General features: G+C 39.2%; 1 protein-coding gene across 5 annotated transcripts in view; it reads right to left on the bottom strand.

Moving 5' to 3' along the window:
• Positions 1-16,301, bottom strand: part of GBF1 (golgi brefeldin A resistant guanine nucleotide exchange factor 1) — a 98,296-nt gene that overhangs the window by 42,118 nt on the left and 39,877 nt on the right. For all 5 annotated transcript variants that reach the window (XM_058028603.1, XM_058028604.1, XM_058028606.1 and 2 more), the window contains exon 4: positions 697-828. In XM_058028603.1, coding sequence (XP_057884586.1) covers positions 697-828 — 132 coding nt within the window. The remainder of the gene's footprint in view (positions 1-696; positions 829-16,301) is intronic.

The following is a 16,301-nucleotide window of genomic DNA, read 5'->3' as shown; positions in this document are numbered from 1 at the left end:
ATCACAAAGTACTAGCAGAACTTACAGAGAAAAATCGAGTACCACTAACAACAGGGTGACACATTGGTGGCAGACAGAAAGCCAGCTAGTGAGATACAAGCCAGCTGAGCCACGGGAACTGACCACATGCACATTATTAGTCTTTCACAGCTACAAAGAAAAATGTGCAAATTTGAAAGTTTGATCAGCAGCAAAATACAGTCTCTGCAATGACAATTGTGGAAAGTGAAGAGTACTGGCACACCACTGGACAAGGTCTGGGACTGGGCAAAAAATCATCCTCATTCTAGAGAAGAAATATTAGTCCACAAAATTAAATAAATCCTACTGTGTTTCTACATGTTACAACATTGTAATCTAAGCTGATATTCTTCCCTCCCTAGCCCTTTTGCCTGGAGAGCATTAAAGAGCAGCTGGTGACCAGCACAGTCCTGCAGCAGGCCCTAAGCACACACAGCAGTCAGGGCAGAGCAGAGGCTTTGGCTCTGTCTCCAGACACAGCTGTAGAACCATGAAAGATCAGCCAGTAAGATATTAAGAAACTGCAGATGCTGATTTCCCCAGTGTTAATGACAATTTTTTTATTTCCCTAATCTCCATATTAAGACTGCAAGCATGTATCCTGGCCAAAGACACAGCTCACAGAGATGCATTTGGCTGGCATTTTGGTAAATCCCACCAAGTCACATAACATACCTATTAGTGCATATGAGAGGAACTTATTCACAGAGGTGAGTGCCAATCCAGTTATGGGGCCTGTAGTGTCTTCAGAACGGATTACTTCCAGAAAAGGCCGAAGAAAGACATTCGGTTCAATTTCAGATAGCTCTGTAAAATAAAAATAATTTTAAAATGACAATTAGACTTGATTTTTTTAGGATTCATTTTCTCTTTAAGAATACACATTTTTCATCTCAGAGGGAAAGAAGCCTGCTCTAGGTTAGTTTCAGAAGGCTGGTGGGAAGGTCAGGGTTGCTTTTACATGTACACACACACAAACACACACATAGGTGTATGTGTATATTTTAAATGCAATGCTTTGTAAAGTTCATTTTCTTGCAATCTTCAAAACAGCTTTCTGGAGCCTTTTAAAATCTGATTGTAGGAACACTCTGTAAACGCCACAGAGGCCACTGCTGCCTAAATTTATGCTTTAACTCATTGGCAGATGTAGCTTCATTTCCCTATTACCCTTGGAACTGTGTGAACCTTTGAACTCTATAGACCCTGTCCCACCTTCTGCCACCCCTGTAACATCCTACTACAGATAAAACTTCACACTAATCACATGCAAAGTACAAATGTACAACCAGGTTCACTGGACCTCTTGCAGCTCCTTGCCTGAATACAAACTGCATTTCTACAATACTAAATGTTTGCTTGGCAAAGACAGGAAAACCTCACAAGATACCCTAACTTAAAAACTCTTCTGTCTTGCTCTCAAAATAACTGTATAAGCCTCTCAACCAATTGAAAAGGGCACTCCTCTCCTTGCTGTTTTGGCCAGCAAGGACCCACTCTAAAGCTGCAGTACAAGAAGGCACTGAGCTATTGAGCTGGAGAAAAAACAACTAACAAGCTTCCTGAACTTTCCAAGATGATCAAGAGATGCTTTGGGAATGGAAAAGAAATACAGAAGAAAATAACCAGAACTAGGGAAATTGACCAAGAAAAACAAATAAAAAACCAAACCAAAACAAAAACCAATCCCAACCAAATAAAGCAGAAGGAATCAAGATAAGAGGAGCCCTAAGGGGGATTTAGGAGAAAAAGCATTAAAAACAGGTGAAGGTAACCACAAGACAGCTAGTACATAGACACAGAGGAATGAATTAAAAGTAACTTGAATAATTTTGAGACTAGAAATATTTAAGTACAACACTTGGCTCAATTTGCTGAAACATACTTTTTATTCCTAATAAAAGATACAAGTCTAATGGCTAATCGTGTCACAGGATCACTGGCATTTATACCCTTAATAAAATAATCAAATATTGAACTTATCTGTCATATGAGCTTCTTTGAGACAGGGAGAAAAAAGGACTGCAATTCCTGAATCCTTCGACAAGCTGCTGATTTTCTCTCTACCAATTTTCTAGCAAGAGACATTTCTCAGTGTTTTAACTAGAAAATACAGGATGGTTCTCTACTTAAGTAAGCAGTTTCAGCTCTGGGGGGAAAAAACAACCAAACAAAAAAACCCATCTGAAAACCCACCAAATCTGCAAGCATGACTTCAGCCAAGGGTATTACAAGAGGAAACACCGAATAACTATCCACAAAGAGAAAAAAATTTCACAAGGGACTCCTTAAAGCAGCCTTCCTTTGAAATCTACTCAAAGCCAGGAAAAAATTATATTAAAACATTACTTAGACTTAAATAAAGAGCCTGGTCTGCTTTGGGGAGCCAGCTGGAAAGCACTTCCCATTCTTTTCACACAGGTCCTTTCAACAAAATTTCAGAGAAGCAAGTGGAGACCAGCATCAGCACAACACTCGGTAATGCTCAGCTAGCTTAAAGCAGCACATGGAAATGGAGAAGACAGGAAAGAGTATCTTAAGTAATGTATCAAAAAGCCAACTCTTCAGGCTGGCAATTTTAATGAGGACACAATTCCTTTGAGACCACAGTGCTTTCCTTCATTCTTCCCATGGATTATTTGCACTTAGACACACATGTCTATAATGATATTTAATCAACTAATTCATGTTTAAGCACCCAACTCCCATTTCAGCAATCCCATCCAGCCATTCTGGCACTTCAGCAAACAAACTGCATCAGACCTCTGGCGTCCATTTTCTCCTGAAGTGCAGGAGCAGGTCCCTCTCGGACGAGTTTTCTTATTGTTAGCACACTGTTGGCACATTCCTGATCTAAAACGCTCACATAAGCTGCTTTCTCTGGCAGTTCAACTCTTCACTCCTGAATGACTCTTATCAGGATCGGCTATGCATTCCGAATCAGAGTAAATGAACAAGAAAAAATTGTTTATGACAAGTTATTTCAACATCATTTGTCCCGAGGACAGGCAACTGCAACCCAAACCACATGACCTGGACTCCTCTGATGCAGCAGCTGTTGGCCTTTGACGCCCAGCCTTCAGAAAGGCTGTCTGAGCTCTATCCCACGCACTCTCCAGCGAGGCGAGCCCAGACAACAGCAATGCTTTGAGCATGCAGCACTGTGTTCCCTGCTTGCAAACTGAGCTGCACAATGAACAGACATTCTCTTTTCTTAAGGTGAGAGAAAGACAAAGATAACAGTGTAACAGAGCAGAAATCCAGCTTTCCGGACTCTTGCCTTGGGGCTCAATCAGTTCATGCCACAGAAAATTGAAGTATCAGCAAGTGCTTCCTGGGTCATCCTCAAAACCACTTTCTGCAAACACGGCCATTCTGGCCTACATGACATGCACTTTATTCTCAGTTCACTCAACAAACACCAAAAACATTTTGTCTTTTCACTCAAAGGATGAGAAGCCCCTGCAATCTGGACCAGCAAGTCAGATTGAGTATGTCCCAAGAAAAAAGGACAAAAAGGTACCTGCCTTTTAAAACAATCCTAAAGCATGGAGGGTCACACTTTCTGGATTTTCATAAACATTTTAACTGCTGAAATAAGTGCTGGCTTAATTTCAGCTAGGTCAAAATGTAGGATTGCAGGGAAATGAGAAGTTATTTTGAGTTAGTCCTGTGATTATCAGCTGTTTAATTTAAAAGTTAACAAATCTAGCAAACAGAATTATAGTAACTTGTTCCTCTAAAAATCTTCAGAGCTTGAATTTGCTTTACATAGAGTCCCTAGGTAACAGGCACAGAACAGTATATGCATACTGGTTCTAGGTGCCCTGGCAAAACTGCAACCACAGCAGCTCTACAGCTGATAAACAGAGGAGCACGTTTTTCACCACTCTAAAAACAAATTCTCCACACTGACTGGAACACATGCCACTCTGCACCTGAGCTAAAAGACACCCTGACTTCCAGCTAGCAAATTTACTCCAACTCTGACATTTAACCCCAGACAATAACAGCCAATTAAAGTTGGATGACAAGTGCAAAAAAGCTACGTTATAAATGAACCACACTCATTTGTCCTGAGTGTACGTTCTGCTCCACACAGCCCTGGTACAGGCAGTGTTTCAAGTGAAAAGAATCCTCTGCCACCTCTCCCCCACAAGGGGGTCTTAGTTGCTCTCATTTTGTTTTTCTTGCAATACCTAGACCAGCCCTTGCAACATAGTGCAGTTGGTAGCACATTTGTACATATTTTTTGATCTGAAAGGAGAACAGATTGCCACCTATACAGTCTGTACAGTGCAGCTAGTATTATGAGAGAAAGCTTTAATTTTCCTTCCTGCAAATAATGCCAATGTCCATGAAACTTCATAAACAAGAGGTCATCAAAAGACACCAAATATTCTCTCCAGGTTCCCCACAGTATCATTGTCTTATCCTAATCTAAGCTCTTAATAGACAAAGAAAACAGGATTCTGCCAGCTAAGGAGCCAGAAGCTTACATCCTAGTTTCTAAACACATAAATACTGTGGGGATTGTGCAACACAGTATACATACCCTAGGGATGTGTGGAAGCAAGCTTTGTGCATCTCTGAAATCAATACTTCATTATAATAAATGGTAACAAAAGCTTTGCAAACAATAAACATAAACACAGTCTGAAAATCAAGGATATTCCAGCCAATGAAAGAGAAGTATGAATTAACTACAATCCTTTTGTAAGGATGTCTGTAAAATATACTCTTCAAAGCTAATGTCCTGTGAATTAAAGTGGTCATTCAGGGGCCCCAACCCACCAAACCAAGAGAGAAACAGTGCCATTCACAGCCACACATGAATGCAAAGCTGGAATTACAAATGCAGTTTGACAAGGGGAACCCAGAGATGTCAAGCCTGTTCTGTTTGCCTAATTTCATTACAATGGCACAAATGCTTTCATTTGTCACACTCCAGCTTCGTGTGTTTATCTCCCTTTCATTAAACATGACTTTAACAAATGATTGTTCCACAGTGCCAAGATCTCAAGCACCCCTCAGAACTGAGATTTTTATTTTGGGAAAGCATGACATAATGCATACTGAGCATTTGACTCTTCACATCTTTTAGTTAGGGCAACATAAACTCAACTAAAATACTGTCTTTGATGGAATTACTTATTATATTTCCCTACCAGTGAAGCAGAAGCACTGACAATGCCACCAGTGTGTGCCATTAGTTATAAGGAGTTTCAACTGATGCTGTGCTTCAAATTCAGCTGCTCTGACTGATCATTAAAATTTCCTGGGCATTTTTTCATAAGCAGGAACTTGCTAAAGTATCTTCAGCCAAAACTTCACTGTAAACTCCAGCTGTGTCTCCACTGTTTCCAAAGTGCTTTTCACCCAGCTGTAGTATTCTGTTCTAGAGTGGTATTACAAGCAGAAGCTACTCATTTCAATCACAAGGAAAGCAAATGCCATCATTAGAACTATGGAACTGCACAGGAGGCAAAGTCCCACAGTTTCTATTTGGATGGACTTAAAAGTACAGACATGAGTACTTGCTCCACCTTGAATTTCTAACAGCAGTCATGAAGACTGCTGAGTGTCTGGATATGACGTTATTTCAAAGGCTGAAGTTGTTTAATTCTGTTTTTATTCCTTAGCACTGAGGAGATAGCAGAGACAAACATCTTGACAAACTTTTTTCTGAGCTATGGTTGACACATACTGGTCAGAGGTTGCAATCAAAAGACTGCTTCAAAATAAGAACAGCTCTTAAAAGTGAGCTGAGGGGTAATTTAGCACAGTAAGGTTGAAGGTCATCAGGAGCAGACCTTGCTTCAAATCCTAGACTATTTCCTCCCATCCCATGACCTGAACAACTCTAAGAAGACATGACTAATTCTGATGAAAGGCAAAAAATCAAGTAACTATATAGCAAAAGCCTCCCATCTCCAAACTGCTCTCTCATGAGTGTATCTTTCGCCCGTGTGAAGAGTAATAAGGGTAATTTCAATGTTAATCCATCCTTGTTTTCATGAAAACCTTTCTCCTACTTCATAGTAGAGGACAAACATTAGAGCACCACTTGATTTTGCCAGCACATTTCACAGCAAGATTATTTACATATGCTAGAAATAAGCAAATTCAGAACTGCTTGAATACTTTTTTATCTCCCTTACAGGAAGGCTGATTGCTCTGAGGGAAAGGAGATAGGGTAATACAGCTGATCTAAGCCTCTGATAGGTTTTGGAATATACCACCGGTTTTGTGGCTTTTACAAACAGACAAAAGCTCTAAACTGTTAATGATAATTGGAATGGCATTAATTCTACTCCAGAAAACTGAACTCCCCAATGACCCAAAAACTGACTTGAGATTTTACTCATTCTTGAAGCATTTTTCTCACATGGGTGGAAGTTACTTAGCCTGAAGCTCAGTAAGCTAAACTGCTTAAAAGTTTCACAGGTAACTGAAACTTAACATCCACTTAAAAACTCCAACAAAACAAAACTATCCCATTAAAAAAAGGCAAATAAAATGAAGGCAAGCTTCACTTTTTGTCTGTTCAGAACCAGATGAAGCTGTTTCAAAAGATTCTTGCAGAAAATCACCATGCCTGTGACAACAGCCAGTTTTTGTGACAGACCTGCATCAGGTCTGAAGTTCAGAACCCAGAGGCACTCCTCCAAGCCAATGACACTCAACTCTAAATGAAATTACTAAACCAAAATAAACCAAATCAAAAAGCAGCCATCCCATGACAAATTCATCTGCCCTTGACCAAATGCTGATAGTTATTGATCTTGCTGCATTGTGAATTAGAGCCAGGTTTCCCAAGGTTCCCTCCTAATACGGGGAAGAGAGCGTGGCCAGTCTAACAAGACAGACCAGGCTAAATGAAACCTGTGGGGAATTGCACACTGCCAAGTCCAAAGGATGGACTTAGCTGCTCATCTTACTGACAGTACAAGTTTGATGTATGTCAAGTTTAAGCACTCTTTCTCCTCGCTAAAAGAAATTGGTACATGTTGAAGAAAGAGCAATTAGATTGTGACACTCTACAGAACCCAATTCAGTCACTGGACTTGCTTCACTCTGATATTTTACACATCTTGCACAGTACCAGGCCCAAGCTAAGTAGGCAATTTAAAAGCCCAGGAGAAATTAAAACTCCTTCCCTGGTATTTTAAAGCACAGTAATTCTCCACAGCTTTGTGTGTCTACCATGCTATGAATAGAGCTCTCATTGCAAATTCACCGTGTTGTGAAAAGGAAAACTTCACTATTTCTAGGAGGCTGGAGAAAATATTACAGTTTTATCATCAATTAGCTGTCTGGATGTTACTCCATTCTGTTTACCCTTTCCTCAAGGGAGGCCAATGAGTGCCAAGGGGAAAAATTAAAAGGAAATTGAAGAACAACATATCCCATAGAAGCCAAGACATTTCTTGTGTTGCCAGAGAATCAAAAATGCATCAGTGAGACAGACAAAATCCAAAGAATGAAATGAAGAAAAGCCTGATGACCCAAGAGGAAAGAATCTTTTAATGACAAAAATCTCTCTCAAAGGTTCAATGTACCTTGCTGTTATGATTTGCACAAATTCTTCTATTCGACCTGAACTAATCTAGGAGACATTGTGCTTTGCCATATTAACCAAAAACTCCCAGGTGCTACTGGCAAAATATGATGGCCCAGAGCTCAAGAGCCCACATACCAGGTGACCACAGAACAAAATGGGAGACTGGAGACTTGAGGAAAGCAGGATGCAAAACATCACAGGGATATCAGTTTTCAACCTAGAGGAGTGGAACAGAAGCAAAAGGAAGAAGAGCCCAGTGTGCTGGCAGTCAACACAACCACTACCTTAAGACATACAAACAGTAAAAATAAAAACATTAAGCAACCTTCCACCCCCCCCCCAGCAATAACTGAAGCAATCAGTAATCCTTGCACACACACGTGTGCCAAAATTTTGATGCTACATGCATTAAACAGCAGCTTGATTCCTATAATAATGACAAGAAGTGAGCATTATGTTCCTCCAAATGGACTAGGGAAAGAAATTAATTTCTGCATACTGTAATGTGCTTGAGCAAACCACTGATACAAGGTCCTGATGATACATGAAAAGAAACAAAATCCTGAGTTTCCACACTTTTGACTTTTTTTGGTTAGTTTTTGCATGTGAAGAGATCTGTGAATGGTATTCAATTTCAATGATCACCAAGTAGGATGTATCTTAAGACAGGCATCATGGAAACAATGTTATATCAATCCCCAACTCCATTAAATTCATTTTTTTCCATGCTCTGGAATCATTTATCTGCTCTAAAACAATAAAATGCCTATGAAGAATCAAAATGGCCTAAAATCCATGTAAAGAAACAGAATACAGGTTACAGTCTCTAAGAAAGTGTCAAATTGATCTACTTTAGTCTACTACTAATGTTTTTGATCTAGCACATGCCCATGACACAAGAAACCACTTCTGAGTGGCTCAGAAGTTCAGCTGAGTGATCCTGCTAAAGGCCATCACTGACTCCATGCTGCCCAGCAGGACTGAGGTAAAAGCGACAGCGCGGCGCAAACTTCAACCCCTTCAGACAAACAGGGCTGCTGGCTCAAGCCAGCCCCCAGCTCCTCACTCCCTCTGTTCTTCCCCTAGGCACAACACAGCCTGGCTCTCCAACTGGAATACACAACACACACTGAACAGGTCACCACACACAACCCTGCTTTAACCACTCACCCTTGCTGCCATGACCTCTGGGATGGAACCATTATACTCCAACAGCACTTATTCCCAAAACTCAGTAAAAAGCCAAAGACAGAAGAATTTCCTTTTGATTTTCAATCCTAGACCTAGACCTACAGAATTTGCTCTGACAGGATGTAAGCACATATTCAAATAAACTGACCATCAAGGGGCAGCAAGGCCCTTGATCATAGACAGGCAAATCAGTCTCCCCAGCCTCTCCCACTCATCTCCCCTTCATGGCCTTGGTCAAGTCACTTCATCTCTGCTTCAACTCCTCATATAAAAAGGGAACATATTTGGCCTTAAGTGCTGTGCCATAGGATTACCTGGAAATATTGTCAAAAAAACCCAGCAACACCAATCCAATAAAAGCTTCCCACTCTATCCTCCCAAAATCAAAAGTTAACTAAGACTCTTAGTTAAAACAGCTATTTTCCAACTTATTATTTAAGTTAGGGAAATATGATATGCACTGTATAATACAAGTTGAAGTCAAAATTATATTTACGGTTTATCACACAGAAGAACAGCAGCTGAGCTTACGAAATATCAAGGAGATTCACAGTTACAAACTGGACAAAAAACTCTGCAACGTTTAGCCACTCACTTTTGGGTGTCAAAGAAGTTGATTTTTAAAAAAGCTACCTAATTTTCAGAAGAGCTAAGGAATGAGGGGAAGAAAATATATCTCTTTTTCAAAAGAGCAGCAGCTAAACTGCTAGTAAATTCTCACGGCCTTGTCAGAATGAAATCACTTGACACACACCAGCATTTTCAGCTTTGAGAGCACTACTCAAAACCAAAAAGTGACTCTAGGTAACAGTAGGAGTTTAAGGGCCCTTCCAAAAACTTGGGATGAAATCCCAAAGCCCTGGGAGAGCAAGGCAAGCACCTGTTTTCCTGAACAGTCGATTTTTTTATGCTGCATACTTTACACAGAAGCTGCATTATTCTGGAGAAGCTGCATTCCAGCCAAAAGTGCACAGTTAATGTTTTTTGCAGCCCCCAGCTTCCAGTGATGGATGACCATTTTATAATGAAATACTTTATGCTCAATCAACTTACAAATAACGGATGTTTTATCACACTGAATTAAAAAGAATGTTTTTAACAAAAAAAAAGATAAAAAAATAAACAAAAAAGAAACAAAAAAGAAAGAAAGCAGCAGGAGTGGATCAGTCATAAGCAGAGGGAAAAGTTATTCTTCTTAAGGGTGGGTAAAACCATCCAGATAATGGTTCACTTTAACTTTTTCATGGCTCTCCAATAACATGTGGAAATGATGCACAAGGTAGTATTTACCCTGAAAACACCTACACATAAGCTCTGCTCCAGACCATTGAGACATCAGACTTTTCGGCTTCTACAAAAATTATTTGATTGCAAAATGTCTCAATTAGGTTTCCAAAAACCTAAGGCTAATAAATAAGCACTGTTTAAAGAGAAACCTTTTACAATACTCTAATCTCTCATGCTCAGTCAGCATTACCAAATTCATTTCTTGTGGGAACACCGGGCTTTCCCCTCCTGCACTCCCACCTGTCAATGCTCAGCAATAACCAGAGAAGTCAATGCCCTGTACTCAAAAGACTATAGCAATTCCTAAATCAAGTTTTGGAATCAAACATCCAAACTCAACTGATAATCATGAGTCAGTGTTATACTGTTGTACCACAACTGTTACTGTTTTTACACACTACAAGTCAGGAAACCCCAGACCTGCAGGGCCATATGTGAATCAACACAAGTTCTTTAAAATGCCAGCAGCAGAAGCATTCCTTGTCCCTTTTCTCCCAAATAGCATATGAAAAAGTCTCTAAGCTAGTCCAAACATGCCAAATCACATGAGAACGGAAAGATAACCTTATAGTATTAAGAAAAAAAATCTCTTCTAATAGGAATAAACTAATGCAAGAGCTGCAGTGACAGAAGCTACATGGGGAACACCAATTAGGTATTGGAAAGATTTTTTCTAAAGAAGGGTGGTCAAACACCACAACAGTTTGCTCAGAGAAGGTGTAGAAGCACTATCCCTTCAAACAGTGAGAATTCAGCAGGTTTTAACCCTGCACACAATCTCACAAGTTGGTCCTGCATTCAGCAGGACATCAGAGCAGATGAATTCCAGAGGTCTCTTCCTACTTAAACTATTTAAATTCTGAGTTGTGCTTACCAGGAACAAAAAGTCCCCTCTGTAATTGTACATGTAGGCTCCCTAATATCCACTGAGTGAAGAGAGTTTCCCTCCCCAGATCTTCTATTGGTTAGCAGCAGCAATCAATAAATACCAAGCAGAAGCTCACTCCAGAACTATGCCTAGAAAACATTCTTGATTTTCTAAATCAGTTTTTCAAGCAGAAGCTGCAAACTCAAGCCTGTAACTGAACTGGAAAAAGCAAACCAAATCAAAACACAAACAGAAAACCACCAAAACCACCAAACCAAACACTCCATAGTTTACCAAATTTGGAAACTTTAAGAAAACTAGCAGAAATAGAGCATGTTCTTCCTGTGGTCTCTTAAAAAACCATCACATCTGCTGCAGATATTAATGTTAACAAAAAACCAAAAAAAACAGCACCTTGGCCCAGAGTCATAACTTCAGATCTAAAACAAGTATCATTGCAACCACCTGAAGCTCCACTAAACTCAGATTTAATTTACGGCATTTTCACATACAATTTGAAGAAATGGAAATATTAATCAGGCAGAGATTTTAATCACAAAATCAATTCTCCTCCCTTTCCCATTCCTCAGCTGAAGGCTGGCACTCAATGAACCAGACTAAAGGGAGAATAGTTCCAGCACCTGCTTCAGCTTTTAAGTTTCCAATTTAAACTGCTGTGGTCTGGCAGCAGGCAGTCTGGAGATGTCATTTTGCTGCTCTGTGAATGACTGAATCTCAGTACAAAAAGAATCCAAACAGAGAAAAGAGTGAAGAGAGCAGCAGCAGGCAAAGGAAGGCACAACATAACTTATTCTGGCCAGGGAGAAAGAGCAGCTGAATGCAGCGTGCTACAAACACCGTGTCCTCTTCGTGCTCCCCTGTGTGCCTCCTGACGGGCACTGCCGAGCAGGCAGCGTCTCCGCACTTGGGACAACGCTCCTTCAAACAGTGGTGTCAAATATGACTCAGCACTGATGTATGATTTGGGATCACTTCATTACTAGACATTACAGACTATGGTTGTTTACCACAGTAACATTTTAAAATTTACTGTAAATTTAAATTTACTGGGGTTGTTTACCACAGTAACGTTTTTAAATTTCTAGATTTAAACTCTAGAATACATATATATATTCCTGCTGAAAGAATGTTTCCCTTCTTTTACAGAAGGACACACACAGATAACTCAAAATATAAATCCAAATATGCTTTTCTAGTGTATAGAAAGAATGTCAAACATATTTCTTCCTCACTATAATAGGCTTCAGGAAGTGGTAACAATATACCTGCAAGCAGATTCCTTCCACAAAGAGGAAATGCTCTCACTCTTAGTATGTCTGCTTGAAAAAAAAAAAAGAAGAAAAAGAAAAAAAAAGAAGAAGAAAAAAAAAGGCACTCCCTCTAGTCCTGGTCAACACAGCATCTCTACCACCTACTTTAAAAATCCAATTTAAGCCTATGAGTTAGAATAGCAAAACTCCTAAAATGAATGCAGTTTATTGGGGTCAGAACCTTTACAACAGCATGGCAGCACTCTAGTGCTTAAGCAGCACCTTAAGACTGATGGCAGCAATGTAACTTCAATTTAGTTTTGTCATAGCATAGGACAAAAACTGAGGGGTGCAATAATACAGTTTTTTCAATTGTTTTAAAGAAACTAAAAAAAACCCAAATCAAATCTCCTACACACATTCAATGAACACCCAGTTTTAATCTTATTCCTTTCTCCAACAGAAGCACTGAGAACTAATTCTTTTTCCAGCTCTCAAGGCTTCCTTGATCACAGAAACTCCTCACTGAAATTTCCCAAAAGTTGGAGAAGCAGAAAGAAGAGTGGAGAAAGGGTTAACCCACAGCTGGGAGAAAGTTTCTCTGGAAAATCAGAACACATGCTGTGGCTGTGACTAAATTTCACACTGGTTCTGTTGAGTACAAACATCCACAACTGTGTGCATTTGAGAGAGTAGGAGAAAATGAAATGCTCCTTATATATCAGCTTCACCTGCTAGGTTCCTTCAAATGGATAATGACATACTCAAGGGACCAGCAGAATCCTTCAGACTCACTTCACATTTCAAGCAGAGAAGAGGCACTGGGGGAAATGGAAGGAAAAAGTCCTTCCCTATCCTGCTCCCACATACTTTGGAACATACTGGAGAGCCAAGCCCATAATCTGGCAGAGATAATTCTGCTGTTTAAGACTAGATGTTTCAGCATGGAAATCACCTGAGTTGACACTTAAGACATCTGCGCCATCCAAGTGCACAAAAAGAGGAACTGTACACAGCGAACAGGGAAAAGTATGGGCACTTTAAAGATCATCTGATTATGTTTTAAACAAACAGGCAGCACTTGTCTGATGAGACAAATACAAAGTGGAGATAAGAATTACTAAAACAACCAGCACAGAACCACAGAGAGGTTTGGATTGGAAGAGTCTCTGGAAGTCACCTACTTCAACCAGCATTCAATGACTGCTCTGGAGCTCGGGTTGCCTCAAGGCCTTGTTCAGTCAAACTGTAAAAATCTCCATGGATGGAGATTCCACTCTCTCTTCCCATGTCCCAGTATTGAACTCTCTCTCAACATTTTCCTCCCAAGTACAACTGGAATAATCCATTTCATGGCAATGTATCTCTGGCCCATGTAAGTGGCTCTGCCTTTTTTGTTATCCTCCTTTAGGTAGAAGAAGACCACTATTAGGTCCCACTCATCAATGACTGCTTTATAACAGAATGGCAGTAAATGAAAAAAAAAATAAATTAAAAAATGAAATGAAAAAGGGGAAAAAAAGTATCTTCACTGAGTTGAGAGATCTCAAGAGGGGTTATCAATACAAAAAGGCACAGAGCTAGCACTTATACCTATTATGCCTAGATAATTAATAAATAGCAATAGATTAAATATAGAAAAACACTTCCTTCTCCTCAAAACATTTTTTCGCCAAACTACACAGAAATCTGGCAGACAAAGTATCTGGAAATGGAAGGAGACATGATTACTCCAAGATACTCAACACTCTGTAGGGACAGAAAACTTTGCTCTGCCCTTTTCTATAATGCATTCATATTTAAAAAGGTGGAAAGCAGGGAAGACTTGGATGAACTATACTTGTCTTTATCTGGTTTAGTGCCTTTATTTTCTAAATGCCTGCAAAGTTCTGTTCAAATATATAAGGACTGTTTTGTAGCCATCCCTCCCTGACAGGAACTAGCAAATGCAGCAAATTTACTGCAGATTACAGTAAATCACTCACTATCCATTTCACGGCATAAACTAACTTAAAAGGTTAGAAGACTCTCAAAGCAAGGTATTCATCACTTGCTCTCACCATGACTTTGTAAAAAATGTCCCATCTGACTATTTAAAGAAAACAAAAATTTGTATTTTTAGATTTCTTTTTAATTGTAAATACTTCTATTCAAAACAACTACACATCATTTATTAACTGAATTTAGAGGCATTTATTTGCTTTAGAAAGTCATTGGTGAGGAACATTTACAAAATATCAGACCCTTTACATTTTACTTGTTACTATACAAATTAATGTATGACTGCATTCTAACAGGATTCAGCTGAGTTACACCTGCTGTAACTGTACTAACAGTCACTAAGCCATGCTGTTACTCCTTGCATAGTCAATGTTCCTTTTCACACACAAAAAACCCCAATTCTTCTTCCTTGCTGCATTCTAAATAATTCTTGCAGCCACTGAACAAACATCAGTATATACAAATGTGAACTATTTCAATAGTAAGTAGTGAGGATAAAGTAAAGTACTTTTCACAGACAAACAGAAATAACAACTGCAGCCTATTTAAATTGGAAATCACTGAGTTAAGCAACTAGCTCAGAAATAATCTGGCTAGTGTATGAACAGCCAGCACGTAAACTAACAGAAAAACCTCCCTGCCTCCCCATCAGGCTTTTTAGAAGCAAGAACTATATCTTGTTCTGCTCTACATTGAAATTTTAATTTCTAGTAAGTCCTAGTAATTTCTTAGCTTTCTAGTATGTTTTCGGAGTAACAAATCAACTCAGCAACGCAGAAGACATGGGACTTATAGGAGGATCCACACATCCTCTGACAGCCTGGAATTTCACCATCTTTAAAACAAATCTTCTCTGTCCTTTTACAGCCACTGAAGAACTGTAGCAGTGCTAGGGAGGTGTCTTGAGATGAGGGTACCTCATAGGCAGAGAGGGAAAAAAAAAATCAATCTTACTATAACTCAGTAAAATCCAAAATCTAGATAAAATAACATTTATTTGATAAATCATTAACAGGACAACAATTATTTTGACTATTTTATCATTTTCTATCAGACAATGTTATTTCAGAACCAATGAAAACCTATAACTAAAACCCCCAAATGTAAAAGATCAAAACACACATTTCAGCCAGATTCATATTTAGCATACTTTGAATTTCCTTAGCTACAACCAGATTTATTCCATCAGAAATTGTATATGGTCTCTGAAGAGTTAGTGCATGACCTTGCATCCCTTATGAGAAGTCACAGCTGTATTCCCACATTGACTGATAAAGACAACTGAACAGGCAAGCAGAGTCCCGTCCCCTCTTTGAAACAAGCCAGATATTTAAACTCATCTCACTAAAAAATTATTTGCTACTATCAGAATTAAACATTTCTGCCTTTCTATAACATGGTTCAAAACAAAACGAATCACACTTAAAGCATCAGACAACCTCATACTCGGATCCCAAGTTCCAAAAGGTAAGAAAAAAACTATGAGGTGCCCTATGTCCCCTTTTAAAGGCTAACAACCGAGCAACACAGATCTCAGTCTGGTCTGAATCAGGTTACATCTCAATGAAAATTCAATTCAAAAGCAGAAGTCTTCCAAATAGAGCAGAAATGACAAGTACAGACTTTAAAAAAAAAAAGGTAAGAGTATGTAAGAGTTGTGGAAGCAGCACAGCTGGTTTAAAAAGGTTTGGTTAATAAAGCTCAGGAGGAGGAAGAAGCAATCTTAAAAAAATTACAATTAACATGAGCGATGTATCAGACTTGTACTTGGAACAACAGGCTGGCTCACACTTGGTCAATAGTATCTATCCTCTTGCACAGAACAACTCATCTCTCCAACACTAGTGTGATCCTAAATAGGATCGTCCAAATCTCTGCCTAGGTAAGCATTTCAACTTGAAATGCAACATTCTGTTCTTACTAATATTGAGGAAGTTGGTAGGACAAACTGCAAGTCCTCCTTCCACAGAGATAATTTCTCTTCGGTTCAAGTAGCCTTCAAACATAAAACTTTGTTTCTTTTTCTGAAAATTTAAATGAAAAATAAAATACACTAATAAATAATTTCTCAATTTGTGTCAGGTACAGCTCAGCAAGC

Source organism: Melospiza georgiana, chromosome 8 (genome assembly GCF_028018845.1).
Source record: "Melospiza georgiana isolate bMelGeo1 chromosome 8, bMelGeo1.pri, whole genome shotgun sequence".
NCBI classification, from domain to species: domain Eukaryota; kingdom Metazoa; phylum Chordata; class Aves; order Passeriformes; family Passerellidae; genus Melospiza; species Melospiza georgiana.
The sequence above is the reverse complement of the archived record's forward strand: the minus strand, read 5'-3'. Positions and strand labels throughout refer to the sequence as shown.